This window comes from Epinephelus moara, unplaced genomic scaffold (assembly GCF_006386435.1).
Source record: "Epinephelus moara isolate mb unplaced genomic scaffold, YSFRI_EMoa_1.0 scaffold1408, whole genome shotgun sequence".
Classification (NCBI taxonomy): domain Eukaryota; kingdom Metazoa; phylum Chordata; class Actinopteri; order Perciformes; family Serranidae; genus Epinephelus; species Epinephelus moara.
In genome coordinates, this window is record NW_026078893.1 from 1 (window position 1) to 12186 (window position 12186).

The following is a 12186-nucleotide window of genomic DNA, read 5'->3' on the forward strand; positions in this document are numbered from 1 at the left end:
GTCATTTCACGTATTTCTGTGAGATCAGGTTGAGCGTATTGCATATTTACAGGAAATTTTGAGGGCTGCAGCAAATTCTGTCCACTTTTTTCCTTCTCCTCTCTATTGTGGCACAAATGTGAGGGAATGTTAAAGAAAGCAGAGTTGTGGAGTGGAAAGGAATGCCTCTTTGGCATGTCCTCACATTTGTGCACTGATAGCGTTGAGAAGGAAAGAAGTGGAAAGAAATTGCTGCAGCCTCTGAAATCACCTGTAAGTATGCTATATAGCTAGCTAGCTAACCACTGTAGGGGCTACTTGCAAGCTATTGTGACCTACTTAAATGTTTGCTAGTAGCTTACAAGCTAACTGTACATTTCAGCTGAAGACTGCTGGCTTCAAAAATTACATCATGTAACCATAAATATGAGTGAAGCTAGAAATCTTGAGCTGAAATGTATGGTTAGCAAACATTCCAGTAGGTAACCTTAACTTACAAACAGCATTGTTTGAAATGGGGAAAGTGTTTAGCTAGCTTGCTAGCTACTGCAAAACACATACTTTCTGGCAATTTTGAGGGCTGTAACAACTTGCTGAAGCTAACAATCTAGCAAATAGTGATTATGCAAGATACCCAGTTTTTACAAAATCCATCCAATCCTAAAAACTCTCAGACTCATGACACATTGTCTTAAGATGTGAGAGGGTGTTTTGAAATTATTTTCAAAGTCTTTTTTGAAGTATTCTAGTGTATGGTTGGCATTAATCACTTTTGAAGCAGCATTGATTCTTTTAAATACATGAAAAGGTATCACACTTTACTTAGCACCAACAATGAAATGTTATAATGAAGCATGCATAGATGCATCAATATGTTCTTCAATTTACAATGATAACTTACACTGCATGGACCTATTTTAACATACTGTAGCGTCCTGTCTGGACAGATGCGTTGAATGAACAGCAGGACTGACCTGCTTGCAACTGAGTGTTGATTCAAGAACAGACTTGGTAACTGTTGGCTGTAACCACGCCATACAAAACACACGTTAGCCTCGCTTGCTAGGTCCTGCTGCTTCTCTCCCCTGCCCCGGAACAACAACAACGTCACTTCCTGCCTGCTTAGAACATAAACACCTCTTTTTACGTTATTTCCTCGTACAACAAAATCAAGGGTTAGGTTTATAAAAAAAAAAACCTACAGAACTTGTCAACATTTTATATTATGTTGTTGCTGACAGCGTTACAAACTGATGTCGTCTGGCAGCGTTACAAAGTGACAATCCCCTGCAGCATATCATACCGCCACGAAAGGTGCTTTTTTGCGTCAATGTCTGATGCCAAGATCACTGACAAAGTGGTGGTAGTTCATGACATGGGAATGAGAACAGGCTGGAGAGACAACAGAATCAACTTTTTCGGTGCTGGGCAGTACTAAATGTGTAGCCTCTTCCCTAACTCAGCTTCCAGTGACAGGTTCTTGTCAGGAAATGCCCAAAGCAAAAAACCTTAAAGCATTAACAGATAACAATTTCAATGGACTTCATTTTACATTTTAATATGTCACTAAAAGTGCTACATCTTCTAGGGCCTGAAAGTAAATGTACATGGTATTACACAAAGGATAATCTGTTTTGCCTTTGTGCTTTTCCCTAGTGGTGGAGATAACAACAGTGCAAACTCAAAAAGTGGTTCGAGACATTGTCTTCCTCATGGATGGCTCTAACTACATTGGCAGCAGTAACTTTCCCTATGTGAGAGACTTCATAATCAACGTGGTCAACCAGCTGGATGTACGTCCTGACAGGGTCAAGATTGGTTTCCTGCAGTTTGCTGAACGTCCAAAAACTGAATTTTATCTGAACTCCTACAACAACAGGCAAGATGTTGTGAATAAGATCTCCCAAATCAGGCTGACTGGAGGTTCAGTTTTGAATACAGGAGCTGCCATGGATTATGCCCTCTCCAACATGTTCCAGCCATCAACTGGCTCACGCAGGAGGCAGGGAGTCCAGCAGGTGTTGGTTCTGATCACAGGTGGTCCGGCCCAAGATGAGGCTAAAAGAGTAGCTGATAAATTGGCTCTGGCTGGTGTTTTGACCTTCACAGTCAGTTCTGGGCAAGCCGATGAAGGACTACTGAGAACAGTTGCCTTTGTTCCAGATTTAGCTTACCATGAAGCAAGCTTCTCTGATTTACCAGCTATGGCTGAACTGATCATGCCAAAATTGATAACAGTGGTTGGAGATACAGATGTGACGGAATTCCCTGAGGAGACTGGTGAGTTTTGTACCTCTGTTTCTGTTAATGAACTAGATGTGTGTATGTGTATATAAAGTTTTGCTTGGTAACATTTTTTAAAATTTTTATTTCAGTTGTTGGAGCTGAGAGGGATGTTGCCTTTCTCATTGATGGCACAGAAAATGTTCGAGCAGAATTTGGCTACATCCGGGATTTCATCATTAAAATCATTGAACCGCTTGATGTTGGGATTGACAAAGTGCGAATATCAGTGGTTCAACACAGTGAGAGGCCAACTCCAAGTTTCTACCTTAACAGTTATCAAACCAAAGAGGAGGTGATAAATGCTGTCAACTCAATGTCAGTGGCTGGTGGACGCAGCCTAAACACAGGAGCTGCTCTAAAATTCATGAAGGACACCATCTTGTCTGAAAGGCATGGTAGCCGGGCTGCACAAAATGTACCGCAGTTCCTGATAATTTTGGCTGGAAGCAGGTCCAGGGATAACGTGAAGGATCCTGCTGGTGCACTGAAGACAGAGGGAGTCGTACCGTTTGGTGTTGGTGTCAAGGATGCGGACCCAAAGCAGATTGAGGCCATTTCACACAACCCTTCCTTTGCCTTCACCGTGAGGGAATTCAGTGAACTTAGCAGCGTACCACAAAAGCTTAATAACTACGTGAGCCTTCCAAGGGAGGAGCTGGCCATAGTTCTACAGCAAGGTAAGTGAAATCTTTTTTCTGAGTGGCGTGTTGCACTTGCTTTAAGAAAAACAACACTTCTGCTGATATTTTTTGCTGCTTTATCAGAATAACTGAATGTTATTTGTTGTGTCTTAGTACAAAGCAATGCTGCAAAAAGAGATATTGTCTTCCTGCTGGATGGCTCTGATAATACAAGAAATGGATTCCCAGAGATAAAACTCTTTGTTAAGAGCATAGTGGAGAGCCTCTCTGTCAGTGAAAACCAAGACAGAGTATCTGTGGTTCAGTTTGCTGATAACCCTGAGGTCAACTTTTATCTGAATTCTCACAAGGCAAAGAATGACACTGTAAATGCCATAGATAATATAAGGTACAAGGGTGGGAGGCGCCTTAATATTGGGAGAGCTCTCCAGTTTGTGAGGCACAATGTCTTCACATCTGCCACGGGCAGTAGACGACTAGAAGAAGTGCCCCAGATTTTAATTCTTCTAAGTACTAAACCATCCACTGATAATGTGAGAAGCCCAGCTTTTGCTCTTAAAGAACATGGCATTGTGTCAGTGGGGGTTGGAGTAAGAGATGCCAATCTTTCAGAGTTGGAAATAATTGCCTTCAAACCTGGTTTTACATACAAGGTCACTGATTTCTCAGAGTTGCCCTCACTCCACTCACAACTTGTTGCAACACTGAATATAAACAAAGACACTGAGGAAACCATAACTGGAATCTCTGATTTAGTAGGTAAGAACATCACACAGGAATATATGCCTAAAATTTGAGTACATCTTTACATTATCTGTCTTCAGAATAACCCTTCTTTACTTTCTTTAATATTCTTTCTCACAATAACATTCAATATACTATACATTTCTGATCTAATGATAAACAGTTATGAATTTTTTTGGCACATTTCTATTGCATATCATGGATAATTACCCTTGTTAGAAAATCAGTTCTGTTTGATAAAGGAAGTGTTCTGTATTTCCTACACTTTCAAGAATGTCGCCCTCTTTTATACTTCTTTCAAACTGTCCACATCGATGTAACTGTGAAATTGAGTCAAGAAATTCTTTCATACATCTTTCTGATAAAAAGATGGTTCTCTAGCAGTTTGACTTGAAATAACACTTTCAGAGCAGCGGCTCATCTTTCTTTCCATGCTCAGTTCATTCTTCTGAGCTTGCTCATGCTTATAAATATGCATGAGTGTAGAAAAGTCTTGAACGCACAGTCCGTGAATTCTCTTTTTGTCTTTCCGTGTATCACCTTGTTGGCACAGGGAGCGATAAGAGGGACATAGTGTTTCTCCTTGATGGGTCGGATGACTCCAGAAATGGACTACCCGCTATTCGTGAGTTCATCAGAAGAATGGCAGAGGAGCTAGACATTAGCGAAGATAAGGTTCGAGTGGCTGTCGTACAGTATAGTAATGACACCATGGTTTACTTTAACCTAAAAACTCACAGATCCAAAAAGGCTATCATCTATGCTGTTAGAAGTCTACGTCATAAAGGAGGAAGACCTCGGAACACTGGAGCGGCTCTACAGTATGTGCGAGACCATGTTTTCACCGCTTCATCTGGGAGTAGGCGCCTGGAGGGAGTCCCTCAGATTCTGTTTTTATTGACTGGTGGAAAATCCAATGATGATGTTTCAAGAGCGGCATTAGAACTAAAACAAATAGGTGTTCTATCTTTCGCCATTGGAATGAAAAACACTAAACAGGGGGAGCTTCAAAAAATTGCCTTCTCCCCCAGATTTCTTTTCAACCTTCCTGTCTTTGGTGAACTTTTGTCCATTCAGCCAGAGATAGCTGCATTTGTCCAGGCTGAAATACAAATTGAGCCTCCCACTGTTGTAGGTAAGATGTGTCACAGATTCATATTTGAGAATCAAACTGACTCGCCACTTATGATTTAATACATTTGGCCTTTCATAGTTTGAATTTCAATGAAACTGCATCATCTTCTGAAGAATGTCAGTTGATCAGTTTCATGTTTCTCAAACGGTCTCCACTGGCTAGAGGCAACCTATTGGTAATGCTGTTTCTTGTTTGGCTCTCATCCTTTTTCTTCTCTGGAGTCTTTTCTTGACAGCCCCACATCAGCAAATGTAATGCTCTTCCTTGAGCCAATGATAATCACATCATTGATGGAATATTTAGAGTTAAAGAATATTGAAATCTTTTTCTCAGCTTTCTCCATCTTTCTTTTGTGAAAGAGGAATATGCTCCTTATCTTGTAGTTCATGTAGTCATTTCCAAGTTTCTCAATAACTTCTTCATCTACCAGTTGTCTTAAATGTTCTTGCATCTAACACCCTGTTTATTACTGAAATTTGTTTGAATTTCAATTACTAGCTCTTTGGCTTTGCTAGCCATCAAATGTTAAATAATTGCACCACAATATACTGTATTTTAGCTTATGTATTATCTGTCTGATTCTTAAACAAGATTTTCCTATTCTTTTCTAGTTGAATTAGAATCCCCACAAAGAGACATAGTGTTCCTACTGGACGGGTCAGATGACACACAGAGTGGCTTCCCAGCAATTAAAAATTTTGTCCAAAGAGTGGTAGAAACACTCAGTGTTGGAGAGAACAAAGACCGTGTGTCTGTTGTCCAGTATAGCAGAGATCCACAGACACATTTCAGTTTGAACACTTACAAAGACAAACAAAAGGTCCTTGCTGCTGTCCAGCAGTTGAACCATATCGGGGGCAGACCCCGCAACACTGGAGCAGCTCTTGAGTATGTGAGGAATAATGCTTTCACTGATTCTTCTGGGAGTCGGCATCAGGATGGTGTCCCTCAGATACTGATTCTGTTGAATGGGGGAAGATCTCAAGATGATGTTGCAAGTGCTGCTGTGGCTCTTAAACAGGACAAAGTTGTTCCATTCTGCGTAGGAACAAGAAATGCAGACATACTCGAGCTCCAAATGGTTGCACATAACCCTTCCTATGCTTTCTCTGTGCTTGGGTTTGATGATTTTGGGAGCATCCATCAACAACTTGTGTCATTTGTTAAAAGGGTGCCCCGACAGCTGCCAAGACAAAAACCACAGAATGAATTAGGTAAGACTATCTATCTATCTATCTATCTATCTATCTATCTATCTATCTATTTCATAATGTTTTTTTCATTACTAAATAACTGACCATCGTTTTTGTGTCTGTTAAAGTTTCTACAGATCAAACTGAATCCATTCAGCGTGATATTGTATTTTTACTGGATTCCTCAGATGAAATGCAAAATGACTTTCAGGCAATGCTTGGCTTTGTTGAGAGAATGGTGGACAATTTCAGTGTGGATGAGAACAAAGATCGTGTTTCAGTGGTGCAGTACAGCAGAGAACCCTCTGTTGAATTTTTTCTGAACACATTCAAAACAAAGCAAAACATTGCTGACAATGTGCAAAATCTGAGGCATAAAGGAGGCAGACCCCTCAATACTGGCACAGCCCTTCAGTACATCAAGGATAATGTTTTGACTGCCTCTTCAGGAAGTAGGCACCAGCAAGGTGTCCCTCAGATTGTGGTTCTCTTTACTGGAGGACAGTCCAGTGATGATATCAGAAATGCTGTAGAAAACTTAAAAGGAATTGGTGTGATGATATTTGTAGTGGGAATAAAGAATGCAGACACCCTTGAGATTCAGTCTATTTCACAGGACGCCAGTCATGCTTTCTTTGTGGCAGACTCCAGTGATCTGTCAGGCATTGAACAACAAATACTTTCTGTCATCAAGAAGCCTGAAACCCCGGCTATCAAACCAGCATTGTTCGGTAAGAATGTAGACATTACTGACTTTGTGTTGTACGCCATGTGCATAACTTCACAAACTGTCAGATTGATGTTAACCTCAAGTCATTCATTCCAACTGAGGGTGAATGATGGACAACAACAGACTTGTGGCCTTTTGGTCATGGTAACTGTGTAGGCTTTGCTTCATGTTGTTTTGTTAGTTGTGGCCAATCCTGTCAAGCAAAGAGTTGTGCTGCACTGTTTCAGTGGTGGGGATTGTGTCATCAGAAATGTTGAGCAAGTTTGGCACATGGAGGTTGCTGAACATTTGCAGGAATGAAAGTTTTCATTACAAATTTCATCATCAATTTGTTTAAATGCTTGTGTGATTACAGATCCCAACAGAAGAGACATTGTATTTTTGCTTGATGGAACTGATGATTCTCAGCGAAGATTCACAGCTATTAAAGATTTTGTGCAGAAAATAGTGGCGGACCTAAATATCGATGCAAACAAAGATCGCATGGCTGTGGTGCAGTACAGCAACACGGCAGAGACTGATTTTAACCTAAGACGTTACTCAACAGAGGATGACATTCTTAATGCAGTAAGAGGCCTAAGTCACAAAGGAGGCTATCCTCACAACATTGGAGCAGCTCTCCAGTATGTGAGGGACCATGTATATACTTCTGACTCAGGAAGTAGACTTCTTGAGGGAGTCCCACAGATACTCATACTACTGAGTGGTGCAAGATCTGAAGATGACATAAGAATCCCAGTCAGAAGGCTGAAAGAGACTGGTGTCATTTCGATTGCCATTGGAACATCTGAAGCTGACACTCTAGAGCTGCAGACAATATCTCATGAACCTAATTATGCAGTCTCTGTTACTGATTATGAGGAGCTTCCCACTGTTAAGCAGAATGTGTTGTCATTTTTAAGAGATGTTTCCCACCATGTAGAGCAAATGGCCCCCACAAAGGATTCTGGTAAGATGTATTATTTTAACCCTTAAGTTAAAACATTATTTTTAGTAAAGACAAGAGGGGAATGGGCTCATAGTGGACTGAAATGATTTCTATGACTGAATTACATGGTACTGTGACTATAGATACTAACTTGCAGAAAATCCCATTATCTTTGTTTTTACATCTTTTGTCATTGTTGCAGATTCTGAGAAACATGATATAGTATTTCTTATTGATGGATCATATGACTCAAGAAATGGCTTTGAAGAGATACGAGGCTTTGTCGAAAAAGTGGTTGAAAGTTTAAATGTAGATGAGAACAGAGACCAAGTGGCTGTTGTTCAATACAGCCGTGATGCCACAGTCAATTTCTACCTGAATTCCTATTCATCAAAGAACGATGTGCTCAATTCCATTAGAACAATAAGGCATAAGTTGGGGAGACCTCTCAACGTTGGCAAAGCACTTGAGTTTGTCAGAGACAATGTCTTTGCTGCTTCAGTTGGAGGCAGACGTGAAGAATCAGTTCCTCAATATCTGTATGTGTTTAGTGGTGGGAGATCAGGGGATGATGTCAGAGGACCAGCACAGTCTCTCAAAGAAAATGGGATAAAGACTTTCACTATTGGAACAAAGAATGCAGATACATTGGAAATGCAAACCATCTCTTTCACGCCAGCACATTATTTTCATGTCACAAACTTTAACAATCTGCAAAGCATACATCCATCTGTGGAAGCCACAATGAGGGGTGCTCATGAAACAACTGAATTTCCCACTGTCATTGGTAAGACAGAGAGAAATAATTTCATCATTTCAGAGATCATTTTTTCTACATGGCTGTAGAAGTTGGGGAAAATTAAAAATGTTTCTGTCTACAGCAAAAGCTGGCTTTGTAAAATGTTTATTTGTATTCATTTCAGACACTTCCACAATTGCAGAATTAAAACTGCAGAGTGCCGATGTTGTTTTTCTCCTTGATGGATCTAATAATATGCAAGGAATTGAAAAACAAATTTTGGATTTTGTCAGAGAGCTTGTCAAGCAAATGGAAATTGGGCCTAGCAAAGTGCAAGTTGCTTTGATTCAGTACAGCACAGAGCCCACCACTGATTTTCTCCTGAACACGCACTCTCTCAAAGACGATGTCTTGAATGATTTAAGTAATGTAAATCTGAAAGGGGGGTTCACTGTGAACACAGGTGCAGCCCTTGATTATGTGAAGAACAATGTGTTCACTGCTTCAAGTGGAAGCAGAGCTCAGCAGGGTGTCCCACAGATACTTATTCTCTTAAGTGGGAAAAAGTCAGAAGATGATGTCTTAGGTCCGGTGGACAGACTGAGGAAAGCCGGAATTGTCCTTTTTGGTGTTGGAGTGACTGATGCAGATAGGGAGGAGATGGAGCAATTAGCTCACACCCCTCGAGCAAAGTATACCATCAAGGAGATTTCTGAATTTCCTCTTGTGAGAGAACAGTTGCTGTCAGACATTGCATCTCACAAAGGCACTGGTGTAGGTGAGTGAAAATAAGAATTAATTTTATTTAACTTTATTTCTTAAAATTTCTATCTTTCTTTAAAAGGCACATCTAATAATATCTATATCCAGTATATTCAAACCTTGTAAACTGCATACTATACCAACAGAAAACAGATTTCTGTTAAATTGTTAACTAACACAATTTACATGATTGTGGACTTTTCTAGGTTCAAGCTCCAGTGCAAATAGAGATGTTGTCTTTCTCATTGATGGATCTGATGATGTCAGAAGTCGATTCTCTGCCATACGTGAATTTGTTGCAAACATTGTTGACAGCCTTGATGTGAACCAAGGAAAAGATAAAGTTGCTGTTGTACAGTATAGCAACAATGCTGAACTCAATTTCAATCTGAATACTTACAACACAAAAGCTGATGTTCTTAAGCATGTTGCAAGCTTAAAGCCAAAAGGCGGAAGGCCTCAGTATATTGGGGCGGCACTGCAGTTTGTGAGGGATAATGTCTTTGTTCCAAATGCTGGAGGACGACATCAGGAAGATGCAAAGCAGATACTTGTTATATTGGCTGGTGGAAGATCTAGAGATTCTCCACGAGGCCCAGCAAGTATGCTCAAGGCTGCGGGGGTTGTTACATTTGCAATTGGATCAAGACTGTCAAATTCAGCTGAGATGCAAGTCATTTCCTCTGACCCAAAGTTTGCTTACTCAGTCCCTGACTTTGTAAATCTCCCTCGTGTTCAACAAAGTTTGATGAGTCATCTTACTCAAATGGGGGTTGAGGAGGAAGCTAAAGCAGGTAAGAATTTAGATTATTTGATCAATTATTTAAATCATCTTTGGGTGTGATATATTTATTGTGAAATTGTGAATAACATCACACAAATTATATCTATTTTTTTGTTAACAGAGCAAAGTGATGAAAAGGGAAGAGACATAGTTTTTCTTTTGGATGGATCTGATAATACCAGAAATGAATTTTCAGCCATTCAGGATTTCCTGTACAAAGTAATAGAAAGATTTAACATTGGACCAAATGAAGACAGAGTTGCTGTGGTTCAGTTTAGCAATGTGGCACTAGCCAATTTCTTTTTGAATTCATTCATGAGGAAGGAGGATGTTCTAACAGCTGTCAGAAGACTCTCACACAAAGGTGGAAGACCTCTGAAGACGGGTGCAGCTCTAAAATATGTTAGGGACAATGTATTCACAGCTGCCGCAGGGAGCAGATACACTGCAAATGTGCCACAAATTCTCATTGTTTTAAGTGGTGGACCATCATCTGACAGTGTAGAGTTGCCCGTTGCTTCTCTAAAAGAAAGCAGTGTCACAATATTAACCATTGGAACAAAAAAATCTGACCCCAAGGAAATGGAGAAGATATCACATGCCCCAAGCTACATCATATCAGTTTCTGAAGTAGCAGAACTTGCAAATATACAAGAGCAGGTTGTAGGGGCAATAACAGAAGAAAAATTGAAAAATGAAATTTCAAAACCAGAAGTCACTGGTAAGAATGATCCCATAGATACTGTATACTGCATGATTTATTTTATACCCAAGTACACGTAGTACAAGTACACATCTAATTCATGTTCAGTTTGCCATTTTAACATGATCTCAATGCATGGATCCTCATTAACACTTACTATTAGGTATTATTTGTGTCTGTTACTCTGATACACAGAAAGAGGTGTCCAATACCAGGGTCAGAATCACCAATATCAATACAGAGACCAATACTGCTAAATGATTTGTCAAACATTAAGCATTTTGTTTAACTCTCTTTCGTTAAACATAATTAAACTCCAGGCCTTTTGTAGAAGAACAGAACCAGTGTTTCGTGTGTTAATTATATGAACTAATCAGGGGATCACTGTGCAAATGCATAAAACATCAGCAGAAAAGCAAAGTGCAAGCTCTGTTTTTTTTCTAATACAGTATCAACACAACACAAGATATAACAGAGGACTTAGTATGCTACCACCCCAAATGGAGACTGAATGTGAATTACACTTTTCTATTGTGGTCCTGAGAGCTCAACATGCTGCAAATAACAAAAAGACACAAACAGACACAACACAAGCAAATAAAGTTAAACATCTCCTCCAATTTGACAACACATGCGCAGTATTTAGAAAACATCACATCGTTGTCAGCACACGAGAACATCAATTTGATGACACAATTGGCAGCACTTAAAAAAAAGTTCTGCGACAAGCCCACAACACAACAGAAGCTGTTTCCAGGGGGCACTAAAAAGAGGTGCACACAACTATGACATCGTAGACTGTATTTGAAGATGGATGATGCATCTACACTTCCCCTCACTGTACAAAAATGAAGACAAAATGTCACGGATACATCCGCTGCCATCTTGCACTGGTGACGTCATTTGGAGTCAGAGTATCCGCAGTAGTGATCTCAGCTGTCAATTTCCTGCCCAAACACCCTTTCGTTCCAGCTGTGAGCAGTGCCATTGATTGCAAACACACCGATTAGCACACATAGCTGTCAGTCAGGATGTCAGATGTCCCGTTTTTATAGTATCAAATGACTAAATAAAATCAAACAAATGAAAAATGAACAATTGAACATACAGCAGTGTGATAAGAACACTGTAAAATGACGAAAACCATCTTTAAGAAAATGTATTTGAGGTGTACTTTGCGTTATTAGTTTGGCTCATGTCCCAACTGCAAACATGGAGAGGGCAGGGTTTGTAGTAGTCATGTTTGGATGCAAATTCAATTGTATTAGTGTGTACACTGAGTTCAGGTCAACCAGTGCCACTTTGACAAAACAGTTGTGCCAGGATTAATATAGCAAATGTTGTAAACCTTGAGGTTAGCTTTCATTGTGTGACTTTTGCATGGCAAATGTTTGACACATGAACCTAAATATGTCTCAAATTCTATGTTTCCCTAGTGGAGAGACAGCCACTAGGAAGGGATGTTGTGTTCTTGCTGGATGGATCCGATGGCACTAGAACTGAATTCCCAGCTATGCGAGACTTTGTCCACAGACTAGTAGAGAAACTCAGTGTGGATGACA

General features: G+C 40.0%; 1 protein-coding gene across 1 annotated transcript; it reads left to right on the top strand.

Annotated features, from left to right (window-relative positions):
- Positions 1-1309: 1309 nt before the first annotated feature.
- Positions 1310-7275, top strand: LOC126387002 (collagen alpha-3(VI) chain; the record flags this gene model as incomplete). The annotated part of the gene is made up of 8 exons (XM_050039571.1): positions 1310-1400; positions 1636-2259; positions 2355-2942; positions 3060-3665; positions 4204-4785; positions 5397-5999; positions 6428-6709; positions 7064-7275. Coding segments are annotated over exons 1-8 (3588 nt in total), but the record flags the coding sequence as incomplete, so codon positions are not given.
- Between the last annotated feature and the right edge of the window lie 4911 nt (positions 7276-12186).